We start from the raw sequence: 12,728 nt of genomic DNA, 5'->3' as shown, positions 1-12,728 counted from the left end.
GCAGATTTTGACATCAAATTTTGGGGTAAAAAAGTGCGTCTTATATACCGAAAAATACAGTAGGTTCGAAAGTAGGGTTAAGTCAGAGGCGTCGCTAGGTGCTTAAAAATATTCTAGACTCGGGGATTCGGGGCACTGTCAAATAAAATCGGGGCGTGGGCCTAGCGACACCTCTTTGTTAACTGATGGTTGATTTCCTTTTTCTGAATTGTTGAAAGAATGTTTTTCTCTTTGTCGTATTTTGTGGAAAATTTGTTGTAACGACGATAAAACATCTAAATCCTTATCATCATCTTGCTCAGTTGGATTTTAAAAAATCGGTACTCTATTGAGTAACGATTTAGCTGTATTATCTAACTTCTAAGTTAATGCTATCTTCTATTGTTATATTACTTTCATAACAATTTCGCATTCTTATGATTTAATTTCGTTGATTTGACTATGTAACTTATATTAACTAAGGTTTCAAATTTACGTTTAAGATTTTTTCTCTTTCTTTTTTGTGTTAGTTTTACTTACTCATGTTACTGATAGTGATACTGGTAGTGATAATGTCTTTTAATTCAATTTTTAAAAGTCCACATTATGAACGTTTTTAATCAAATTGAAATTTGCTTCACAATTTTACTTTTATTTCTCTACATTTCTTTCTAAACATGCAGCTTGTGAGACCATTTTTAAAAAACCTACAAACTTTTCCAATATATTGGTAACTCGAGTGTTATCTTTTAGTTTTAAGATTTCCTGTAATTTGGCCTTTCGGAATAAAGGCATATGTCCAGTACAATTAAAGGAAAATTAACTGTAAATTCCTTCTACTGCTGGTAACTTTTAATGAATGTTGTAGAAAAACGATGCTTGCGTTATGAGGAAGCGGGTCGACACCAAAGAAATTATTATTCTTAACTTTGTTTAATGTAAACTGGAGTTTATTACTAGACATTTCTATTAAGATAAATAAAGTAATGACCTATATCTTCAGAATTATTAATATTATCATATTTGTTATTGCTACAGAAAGAGAAAGCATAGACAGGCATAGTATTGGTAATTACTTAGATTAGTATTACTATTACTAATAAGCATATATGTTTACTTAAATATAGAATTCAATCTTTGCAGTAGTATCATAACTCTTTAATTGCTTAGTAAATTTAAAATATATGCTCACTGATTTCACAGAGATATTAATATTAATCAGATACAGAATAGATTACTTTGAGTAATTTCACATATACTATTAGTATTACTGACAATTTTCTGTTAATTAAGAGACTACTGCTGCCAAAAAAAAAAAGACCAACACAATAATTTGTTGCTGTGCTGTCTCAGCATTTTAAAAAAAAACTAGCTTCTTGGTACAGACAATTCTAAAAAGGAAATACCTGTATTTGATTTTTGTGAATGAACTGTGTGGCCTATTGGTTGGAATAAATAAAGTACAAATGTAGGCAGTTCACTTTCTGAAAGATGTGAAGTTAGGAATTCACAAAAAAGTTATTATACCAGATGACTGTCAATGGAGAAGAGCCAAGATGATAGGTCCAATTTTTGGTTACAAAGATCTGGAAAATTTGTCAGCAATTGTAAATTAAGTTTGTATTAAGTATCAGCAAATCATCTGGAAGCATTTAAGCAGTAGAAAGATTTAGATCCTCGACCAAAAATGAACCAATTATTTAATGTTGAAAAACAATTTCTGATTAAATTAAGAGACAAAGCATTGGCAAATTATAATTGAAAGACTTATCTTGATAAAAATTCATGAAACTCAAAAAATTGATTCATGTGGACGTCATGAGAGATAATAATTTGTCTCTTTACACATATCACTAATTACGTCTGTGGTATTTTCAGGTAAAATCTGATTTCCCAACAAATATCACATGGATCTGCTAATAAATAAAGATTAATTCAGGAAATAAGGGGGAGTGATTCTCATTGAGACAAAGAAAACAAAACACAGCATACATACTTGAGCACACCACAAAATAGTCACTTCTACTAGTCTGTATTTAGTCTCACAGCTTTCTTTCTCTCAGAGGCTCTGTAGAAATAAACGTGATGACTTTTCTGTAAGTCTATTCAGTGATCTAGTAAAATTGAACCAAGGAAATTGTGCTTTGAATTCAACAGGTAAACTTGGTATCTTTGTCTAGTTGACGGCATCACCTCATGATCTTTGTTCTTTCACAGTATTGGTCAGCTGTTACATTTAGACAATGTCAACTCAATCAGCAAATGATATTGTAGTGTTAATCCTTTGAACTTAGATTCAGTAAGTTACTGTTATATTCTCTCTGGTACAATAGACAACCTGCCAAATCTATGTCCCTTTGTCCTACCACTCTTACTATTGAACACGCACAAAAAAATGGTGCATCAATCCTGTCTATTCCATTTATAATTTTTAACACCTCAATTATATTAATATCCCCTCTAATCCTTCTTTTGTCAAGAGAAAATAATTTACAGGACCTTAACCTTTCCTCATATAACAGCCTCTCCATCCAAGTAATCATCATAGTAGCTGTCTTTTGAATCATTTTGAGAATTCAGTGCCCTTAAGGTAAAGAGCTCAAACTGAAAACAGTACTTAAATAAGGTGCAACCAGAGATTTATGCAAAGAAAAAATAACCTCTGTTGATTTATATTAAACTTGAGAGGCTACTAGAAGAATTATCTGTTATAAATTAGACAGTTAACTGGACATATTGATCAACTGTGGAAAAGTTTTTAAAATAAAGCTTTAAATGTTCAAGACCAGAGCCTCATTAAGGTATAGTGCCACCCTAGGCAGATAGTTTTTGCTGCGCCCACCTCCATGTGATCGCTCCAGAAATGAAGCCTTTGTATGTTCAGTCACATGTTAGCTCAGTGCTCTTGATTGGTATCTCGATCTGGTACATCGGGTTGCAATGCTCCCATATTACAAAATTAAATATAAACTTAATTCATCTTTATTGGTATCTTGATCTGGTACATCGGGTTGCAATGCTCCCATATTACAAAATTAAATATAAACATAATTCATCTTGATTGGTATCTTGATCTGGAACATTGGGTTGCAACGCTCCCATATTACAAAATTAAATATAAACATAATTCATCAAATTTTTGTTGCCACTTTTATTTGGTGTTTCTTAAATTTGCTGCCCTAGGCATAAATGTGGCCCTGTTAAAGACAGACATGTTCAGTGTATAGAAAAAAGGATGTCTGCAAGTAAAAGACCAGGTTGGCTCACAAAGAATATAAGATATGAAATTAAGAAAGTATTATAAATTTAAGAAGCTAAAAATTGACTGCCAAGACTTGGAGGATTATCGAAGATCAAGATAGTTTGTCAAACAAGACATCAGACAGTAAAAAAAAGAGTATGTCAAAACAGGTTGACTGAAAACATAAAAAATTAACAATAAGTATTTCGTTGAATACATTGAAAGAAAGCAAAATGTTAGGATGGGAGTAGGGCCTTTAAGAGATGATAAAGAAAGTCTCATTTCTGATGATTATGATATGGTTGGTTATAAACTTTTACTTTTTGTTCAGTTTTTGCCAATGAATATTTAAGCAGTATTCCTCATCCTGAAACGTTGATAGATGGAAACATGATTGAACAAAATCACATTAATCGTGATCTTGTTAAGAAAAAAACTGGGAAGTATCACCCTTCGTTTATGGCTTGTGTAAATCTGTACACCACCCCATGTGCAAAGATTTGTATATTTTTATGGAGGGCCATTCAAAATGTTGCATGCAAAATGCTTGCATCCTGTGATGTCGACTGCAGTTGAAGGGTTAAAGAATAGCATGGTTATTGTATCAGATAATATTTTCCAAAGGGCTTTGAATGCGTACAGGTTTGGATTTGCAAGTTAATTTTTTTTTAATTCCTTAAATAGTGTGTAGGTACCATAAGATTGGAAGCTGACTAATGTTACTCTTCTTTTCCAGCGAGGTAATAAAAGTTGCCAAGGTAATGATAGGCCTATTAGCTTACATCTGTGGGTGGAAAAGGTTTTGAAGCTGATACAAGATGCTTTGTAAATTCATTAAAAAAAGTTTCAAAGGTGTTAGATAGGCAAAATGGTTTCATTAAAGAAAAATTTTTTGCCTTTCTAATCTTTTGAAATTTTTTGAAGAGGTTACTGTTTATGTAGATTAGGGTAAGGGAGTAGATTTGGTGTATCTGAATAATCATAAAGTATTTGACAAGGTGCCACATAAAAGACTTTTAAAAAATTGTAGGCTCATTGGATTGAAAAAATGGTATTGTTATAAATGTATTTCAGTAAAACTGGATTAATACCTCAGTGTTTGTCCCTTTGCTCTTTCTGAGTTACATCAATGATAATAGATGAAGCAGTAGTCTATAAATTTGTTGATAATATTAAGAACTTGGGGGTTGCTGACTGTGATGAGATGACATTGCTTCACAAAGAGATTCATATTAGTTGGGCAAATCAATGGCAGGTGATTTTTAATAATACTAAATTTGAAGTAATGTATGTGGGTTATCATAATTTAAAATATAAGTATAATTTTGATTGGAATAATAATAACAATGTTATGAAAGAAAAAGATCTTGATGTTTTGATTCATCAGTCTCTTAAACCATCCAAATTGTAGGGAAAATAGGATTTTAGGTTGTATTTACAAAAATACTGAATAAAAGTCTAAAGAGGTTATGATTTTATTGTAAAGGTCACTAATTTGGAGTATTTTATGAATTTTTGGGCTCCTTACCTTAGGAATCACATGGAATTATTGGAAAGGAACCAAAGAGGGCTACTAAGATGATTCCTGGCATGGAAAATGGGTCATATGAACACAGCTTAATATCTTTGAAATTGTTTTCACATGAAAAAAAGAAGAGTTACGATTTTATTCAGGTGTTGAACATTTACAAGGGAATTTATAGTATTGATGAATCATCTATTTTTGTACTTAATGGAGAGAATGGCAGAACAAGGGGCACAAGTATAAATTTGGGTAAAGTAAGAGTTATCTTTAGTATTATTTTTATAAGAGGGTGAATGACCTTCATATGTGTGGTTAAAGTAAATTTAAGGGAGTTTAAGGGAAGGCTCAATAAATATTTAAATTATAAGGACTGGCTTTGAGGGTGGTTTATTTTTAAGTTTAGTTAGTGGATGCGACAGTCTCGATGGGGCAATAGTCCTCTTGTTGTCTTGAACTGTTATGTTATTATTGCTATATAACATTCACTATACTTGTAGATACAACTCAAAATTGTATTTGCCTTTACACTGACAACAACAAACTGCCTGTGACTATTGGTATGATCATTGATTGCATATTGAGGTTATTGTATATCACATAAATAAATTACTTTTAGTGGATGTTTTCTATAGATCTGTTCCAGCTTGTGAATATGTGTTTCATTTTATGTTTATTTTTAATTTGTAATGGAATGTAAATTACTTTGGGAAGATCAAACTACTTCTGATATTAGTTGTTGTTTCAGTGGTGACAGGAAGTTGAGCTGATGCTTTTGTAAAACAAAAAATACATAAGGGGACTGAAAACCATTTAGAGGTAAATGAACGGGCTGTTGTATTAATTCTCATGTATAAACGAAAAAATGTATATTTTAATATTTTTTTCCTTAATATTAGAAGTGAAAAACATTTAACCTTAGTTTTGCATCCAACCTTTTAAAAACTAGCTTGTTAAATAGTATCACAGCAGTTCTAGATCAGTCATTATATGCATTTATTCTTTACATAAAGAAGTGTAATAATTTTTCTTTCTAAAGATAAAAAAGTGAACTGTATATAAAGTTATGATTATTGGTAAAAGCAGGCAAAGTATTGGAGATCAATGTGAAAACAGATTGGAGTTTATGTGATTATTATCATGCTTATTAGGCCACATCATATTCAGTTAGCACATATTCTTTATTATTTTATAATTACTGAGAAAATAAATATGAACTACAAGATATTTGATAATTTTACTTCTGAATGGTATAATATTTTTACTTTCAACATTATTTTTTATAGACATACAATCAACAAAAGGTATGTGGTATAATATTTGTGTTCATTTAGATGTTCCTGAAGGTTTAAGTGAAACTTTGAACCTGAAGCTCACCAAGTTTCATAAAATTAGTAGTCATTTAGTTTCTCAAGACACACAGATGTGTATATTTACACAAACACATATTGTAATTAATAAATTTTATGAAATGTTACAGGTTCAAAGTGCTGAAAATAAGTGATGGCTTCATTTGAACTTGTTCCTGGTTGCTGGGTTGGAGGTAATTGTCCATGTTTTATCATAGCTGAGATTGGACAGAATCATCAAGGTGACATCAACATTGCCAAAAATATGATTGAAGTTGCCAAGGTGAACTTTCAAATTTCTGGTAGATTATTATTACTAAAAACAGAAAAAATGAGTATAAATCTATTATTGTGATATTTAAATACTTGAACTAATTGTGATCACAAAGAAATACTGTAAAGTAAGTGTACAGGATTTAAAAAGTGCATTCATTCAATACATGTATTTGGCTCAAAAACTTAAATGTTGCTCATGAATGACCATTTAATTACATTTTAGTTGATGTTTTAATTAATAGTATTGAAAGATCACAGGGTCGTAAAGTTAGAAGTGCAGTTTTTAATCTATTTTTATTTCTTATATGAAGATAAAATGTGTTAGATCTGAGTCTTGTTTCAAGTAGTTATTCTGATCTGATATACATTTATTTATTTTTATGTAAAAGTTAGGCATTATGACATGATTAAGAAAAACAAATATATCACCCTAACAATCAATCTAATATGTTTGTTTTTGTTTATGATTATTCATTCAAAAAGAGTAATGTCACCATGTTATATATTCATCAAACATTTGATGTACTGTGCTGCATGAATTTTAATGCTAAACTAACAATTTGGTACATTTCGGTTGTAGGCCACCATTTTAAAGAAGTTTAAGAGAGGGATTGATGATTCCGAAACAGTACTACCTCCTCTTAGCCAAAGCTGTCTCTATCCTGGTCTGCCCTCTAAGCATAGCTAAAAAAATTTTCATTACAGTGCACCATTCTTTATCCCCTATCAGATTTGTGCCATTTCAGAACATGCTGATCATGTGACTCTTCTTTGCCAATTGTACTGTGCCATCTACAATGGTGCAGCTAGCTCCCTCTACTATTCTAGAACAATCCTTACTTTATTGATTAGAATTCTAGTATGGATGTGTGTTTTAACTTGAGCTCCATGTGAATACAAAAGTTTGATTGTGCTTGATCACAAATTTATTGTTACGTCTCTGTTCATTTGTTAATTTTCCGTAGAAATTCTTTCCAAAAAACTTTAGCGATACAAGTCCTTCCTTAAATAAAACTAATTTATTCTTTCTCAATACAACTTTGCAATACACTTAATTTCCACAGTCATTTTAATAACTTAACAAATGCTATAATTCACAACGAACGATTCACGCCTACTACTGCGCTTGACTCAGTTGTCCTTCTCTATCTCTGTCTGCAATTCAATTCCATTGTTTGGCGCACTTATATACAAGAATACCGCACATCTAGTAAACATTCGAGCATTCACGAACCTTTGAGAATATCATGACGTGTTACTAGTGTCACATGACTTCCGCTGTCGTAACATTATATCAGTTTCAACATCTTGTGTTTGATTTCCACTCTTTCTACTTTTTTTATTTTAGAAATATTTTTGTTTTCCAAATTCTAATTTGTTGATATGAATTTAATATGGCAGATGAGGAAATTCCAACAATAGTTGACAATGGTTCTGATACAAATCTCCAGGTCTTAGGTTTGACGATGTCTGCTGGGGAAGTGCAGGCTTTAGTTTGAGAGGAGTTCGTGTTTTACATTTGGCCAACAGTTTCTTCCTTTCATGTTACAATTTTTTGTGAGGTAGGATATAACTACTGAATGGAAATTTCTATGTATGGCACTTTCCACCTTTTATCATGCCTCCATGTAATCTCCTGGGTTAGTTATTGTTCTCTTTCCCTGGAGATCTGTGGTAAGTTTATCAGCATGTATTTTTCACTCCCAGTAGGTATACCCATGTTTAGTGAGTTTATGTGATCTTGTGTGGACTGACCTAATTTCCTCATGCTATAATTTAGATCTTTCATGTTTCTTCTTCTCAGTATTTGGTAAGCTAGATTTTAATAATTCTTTTACCATCTACGTTACTTTTGTTTAACTTTGCATTTAGAGTTTGTTTATTACTTGTTTTTGTTTAATTTTCAGTATATGTATGGGTTTTGCACGTTACCGTTTGGGTAATTGTAACTTCGGCTAATCTTGTGGGTATGCTGGTTTGTTATTTTTACTTCCTTTCACTGTTTATTTTAGTTAACTTGTAAGTTCCTTTTTCTTTACTATTATTCACATCAAACTTGGGGATTAGATTTTATTCAAATTTTGTTATTGTTAACTGGGTGCCTTTTCATTCTCATGTTTTTCAGGGTAGGTTTTACTTTCATGTCTTTTGTTGTATTGGTTCTTTGAGTGGACTTATAAGTTTGATATTTACATGTATTTTATCTTCTAAGGTCCTATAGTGGTTTTGTACTTCAGGTGTTGCTTATTGTTTTATATTTTAGGTTGATTTTCATAGTTTTGCAAGTTCGTTATTTTTATATACTTTGTAGACTCTACAAATTTCTAGGTTTTGTTAGCGATGAGTACTTTCTCTAAGTAGGTTTAGTTTGTGTCTTTGTGGCTACACTTCACAACAGTTCCATGGGTTGTACGGGTTCTGTCTGTAGGTTTCTGCCTTCAGTTCCACTCTCCCCTATCAACTTCAGAGATCTCCTTCCCTTCTCCTCGAGATCATACTCTTTCAGTCATCTTGCCTTGTCTGTTTAAGACCTACTGCACAATGGGGATGTCGAATGAGTTGTCACAAACCATTGGAATTTTACTCCTGTCTAATTGTTGTCCCTTTAAAGATGGATAGACCTGTCCCAGTTGTACTCTTATCTGGAGCCATCTCACTTCACCATGGAGTCCTACCTCTCACTTTGGGGTGCTTTTCCCTTGGGACTCTGGATGAACAAATTGTCCTAATGGATACCTGTCTTCATATTCCAACTGCTCTAGTGTTATGTTGTTTTCTTTGTTTCTTCCGTAAGAGTTGTGTCCTCCAGTTCTGGGCAATACTGTTCAGTCCTTCTCCAGCTCCTTGTGTTTTGTTGAGTGATATGCTCTTTTGCTTGTCATTTTCACTCGTTGGGTGTTCAGACTATCTTTTTCATGGATGGTCCTTCTCGCCTCTTCCCCTGCCCAGTCAGTCAATCATGCCAGCTTAATTCCCCGGGAAGCTAAATCAGTAAGTGTTTTCTGTTCTAGTTGGAAAAGTCCATTCTTAACTCCACTCAATATCTTACTCCATTGGGGGTTTCTTCAATTCCTATCATTTTTGTTGGGCCCAGCCTTCCCCACTTCGATCCAGGGATAGATAGATAGAGTGGGTAGTCTCAATGGCCCTACGTTCTTCTTTTATTACTGCATGAGGGGTTCTCTCTTTTTTGGGGATGTGGGCTTCCTTGTGTTGAGCTCACATGCATTCCCTTTCGTGGATGCTTCTCAATCAATATAACTTCTCCCATAATCCCTTGGACCATTCCATACCCTTACCCTAGGGATCAGGGCTGACCTTGCTTGGTGGCTCAACAGGCAATTGACCATGGTGGGGGCGGGTTTCCCATTCCTCCACCTTGTCCGGAATCTTATTTCTTTACTGATGCTTCTTTGGTATGTTGGGGGGCTTTCCTCTATTCCCAAGAGATTTCTGGTCAATGTTCCATTGAGGAGGCTACTTTCTATTTTTAATGCCCTGCAACTTTTGGCAGTTTGTTGGGCTCTGTATCATTTCCTCCTGCTTCTAAGGGGTGGATGGTTATGGTTTATTCTGACTATTCCAGTGTCATTGGATATATCACCAAGCAAGGGGGAACCAAATCTGGATCTATGTGTTTTCAGACTCTGGATCTTTTTTACTGGACCCATGACCACTATATGGTGATCTTGGCGTGTCATGTTCCAGGCGTTATTTTTCTGGTGGCCGATCACTTATTTCGACCCAACCAGGTTCTCCCCATGGAGTAGTCCCTTTTCTTTGGATATTTTGGTGGGTGTGTTCTCCACTGGGAACACTGCATAGAGATGTTTTTGGCACTCACTGGGAGTAGATGCATTCAGTCAGGATTAGAGGGGTCTTCACCTATATGCCTACAATCTGATCAGACTCCTGTCTAGTATTTTCCAATATCTATTACTTTCCTTGTTGTATTCTGCTCATTGCTCCCTATTGGCCTGTTCAGTCATGGTTCCCTTTCCTCTGGACTTTACTGGAGCGAAATCCCCTGCCCTTACCTCTGTCCCAGTCTCTCCTCCAACAACTGCAATCGGAGGTATTATGTGGCTCATATTGCCTCTTTTCATGTTTTTGTTCTTGTTTACTTATTCCAGGATTCTCTCTGTGTCCCGTGATATGTCCCCTATTGAACTTACTGAATGGGTTCATCAACTCATATGACTAGTGTATTCTGACTTGTCTATGGAAGGTTGCCATCTGCATATAGTTCATTCTGATGTCACTAAACGACACTCTTCAGGCACAGCTTTTGTCAGGTCCCTTGACTCAGTTCAAGGATTCACCCCTCATCTAGCATTTTTCCATTCCATTCAACCTTCCTCTTTGTCTCTATATCAGAGGCAGTGGTCTACCTTCAGACCTTGGTCTGTTCACCATGGCTTCTGCCCCTTTTGTTCTTTGGGACCTCATCTTTCCCAGTTTTTCTCCTTATTGTTTGATCAGGGTTGGTCTGTGTCAAGTGTTTCTAGTTATAGGGTTGCTCTGTTGAACTCCTTCTAATTCTCTCATTTCCAGAAAGTTTTCTCCTCCCCTGTGATTTCCCTCATTTTCTGTTCCTTTTGTGTTGTTCGTTCTCCTTGTCCCTTTGTTTTACTTTATTGGATCTCAGTTTTGTCCTTCATGCCCTATCCAGTTCTCAATTTGAACCCATTGCTGTGTGTTCCATGTACCATCTTTCCCTTAAGTCCTCTTCCTTGCTTGTGGCCGTTGTTGTTCTGATATTGTTGAAATCTATATCTTATGTCAGGCACTTTCACTAGATGTTTTTGCCTGGTTGGACTGCACTTGGCATAATCAGACGTAACCCAAGGTGCTTCCTCTGGATGTTCATGTCATAGTTATCCAGCACTTCCTACACTGATTCAGTGCTGTACGTCTCTTTAATGACTTCAGTTGTGCCTGTAAATTCAGTTCTGCCCCAATTGTGTTACTGTATTGATTGCTGGGCAAAAAGCATACCTGTTCCAGAAGTAGTGTTGTACCTCACTGGTGTGATTTGTTTTCATATTCAAGCACATCCATTCTTTTGATGCAGTCTCTTTCTGCTTTATTTGAGATTTATGTGCCTTCACCAACCCCTCCATCTTGGCAATGTGGGATTATAGCTTTGGGTGAGAGGAGGTCGTACCATTTCAGAAATTAACATTTGTCTTACTCTGAAAATGTATTTCCGATAGGTACTTACCTCTTCTCACTCACTTCCCACCCCACTGAGATGCCAGTGTTTATGGTCTGTGCCTGCTAATTCTCGAAAGTGATGATTGTTTTAGAATAGTAGAGGGAGCTAACTGTATAGATGGCACAGTATGATTGGTGGAGAGTAGTCACTTGATCAGCACACTCTGAAATGGCACAAACTGATGGTGTATAAAGACTGGTGTGCTTTTGTGAAATTGTTTTAGCAATGCTTAGAGGGCAAACTGGGATCGAGATAGATTTGGGTGAGGGAGTGTAAGTACCTATTGGATATAAGTTTTGAAAGTAAGGAAATGTTAACTTTCTTGAGAAGGGTGGGTGTAAGTTTTTAATTTCCCAAGGGTAGGTGTGAAAGGACAGCTTTGAAGGATAAAATGGTCCATTGTGTCCTTAGGTTATGTTAAAGTATTTTCAAGGTAATTTGTCATTTAGGATATTCTATATACAACTTAATTGCATGTTCTTGCTACATTGTGTTACCTTGTCTGTAAATGTATTGGAATAAGTGAAAACTCTGTCACCCCACCATTGTTCTCTTCTTCAATGTCATTTTCTTTTTCTTTTGCACTGTAACTTGTTTGAATATATTGTATGGCCCGACAGTTTTGTAGAATGGATATGAATAACATCTAAGTGCTTGCTTTTAGGTCATTTGTCTAATCTGTGACTAGGAAATATACTCTCGTCATAGAGCTGGAATTATTGAATAGGCAAAGTACAGTAGGGCAGGAAAATAGGTTTTAAAAATAGAATTAACTAATACCTATGAATTGCTTTACCAAGGTTACTGTACATTTATAATATTGCCTCTCTTGTTATATATCATCTAGAACTAGACATGTCTACTGTGAGAATGGGGTTAGAAGATTCAGGAAATGAGTAGAATAGAAAATGTTCCAAAATTATCTTACTAGAAATTTTAAAAAATTCTGCAAACCAGTCTACTGTGGCATATGATTAAGGTACTAGCTCAGTAGATCTTTTTTTATTCTATTTTTAAGAATCATGCAGTTATTTTAAGTTTCTAATAGTTTATACCAGACCACCCATGACCCGTTGGGTCACCCACTATTCAGAGGTTATGAAGAATTCAAGCTAATTTCAATATTGCACCAAAATGAAGGTT

At 34.5% G+C, this 12,728-nt stretch overlaps 1 protein-coding gene across 24 annotated transcripts in view; it reads left to right on the top strand.

Moving 5' to 3' along the window:
* The first annotated feature begins 88 nt into the window (after positions 1-88).
* LOC106468194 (sialic acid synthase-like) overlaps positions 89-12,728 on the top strand; it is a 40,413-nt gene continuing 27,773 nt past the window's right edge. For 16 of the 24 annotated variants that reach the window (XR_002612581.1, XR_002612576.1, XR_002612582.1 and 13 more), the window contains exons 1-3: positions 89-320; positions 5,491-5,561; positions 6,223-6,374. Coding sequence is in view for 16 of the 24 variants with exons in the window: in XM_022396527.1 (XP_022252235.1) it covers positions 6,246-6,374 (129 nt within the window). In the remaining 8 variants the exon portion in view is untranslated. Of the gene's footprint in view, positions 321-479; positions 1,048-1,074; positions 4,476-4,753; positions 5,000-5,490; positions 5,562-6,222; positions 6,375-12,432; positions 12,565-12,728 lie in introns of those variants that run through there. The other 8 variants (XM_022396514.1, XM_022396516.1, XM_022396515.1 and 5 more) reach the window with 8 other exon arrangements.

This window comes from Limulus polyphemus, unplaced genomic scaffold, assembly GCF_000517525.1.
Source record: "Limulus polyphemus unplaced genomic scaffold, Limulus_polyphemus-2.1.2 Scaffold2910, whole genome shotgun sequence".
NCBI classification, from domain to species: Eukaryota; Metazoa; Arthropoda; class Merostomata; order Xiphosura; family Limulidae; genus Limulus; species Limulus polyphemus.
The sequence above is the reverse complement of the archived record's forward strand: the minus strand, read 5'-3'. Positions and strand labels throughout refer to the sequence as shown.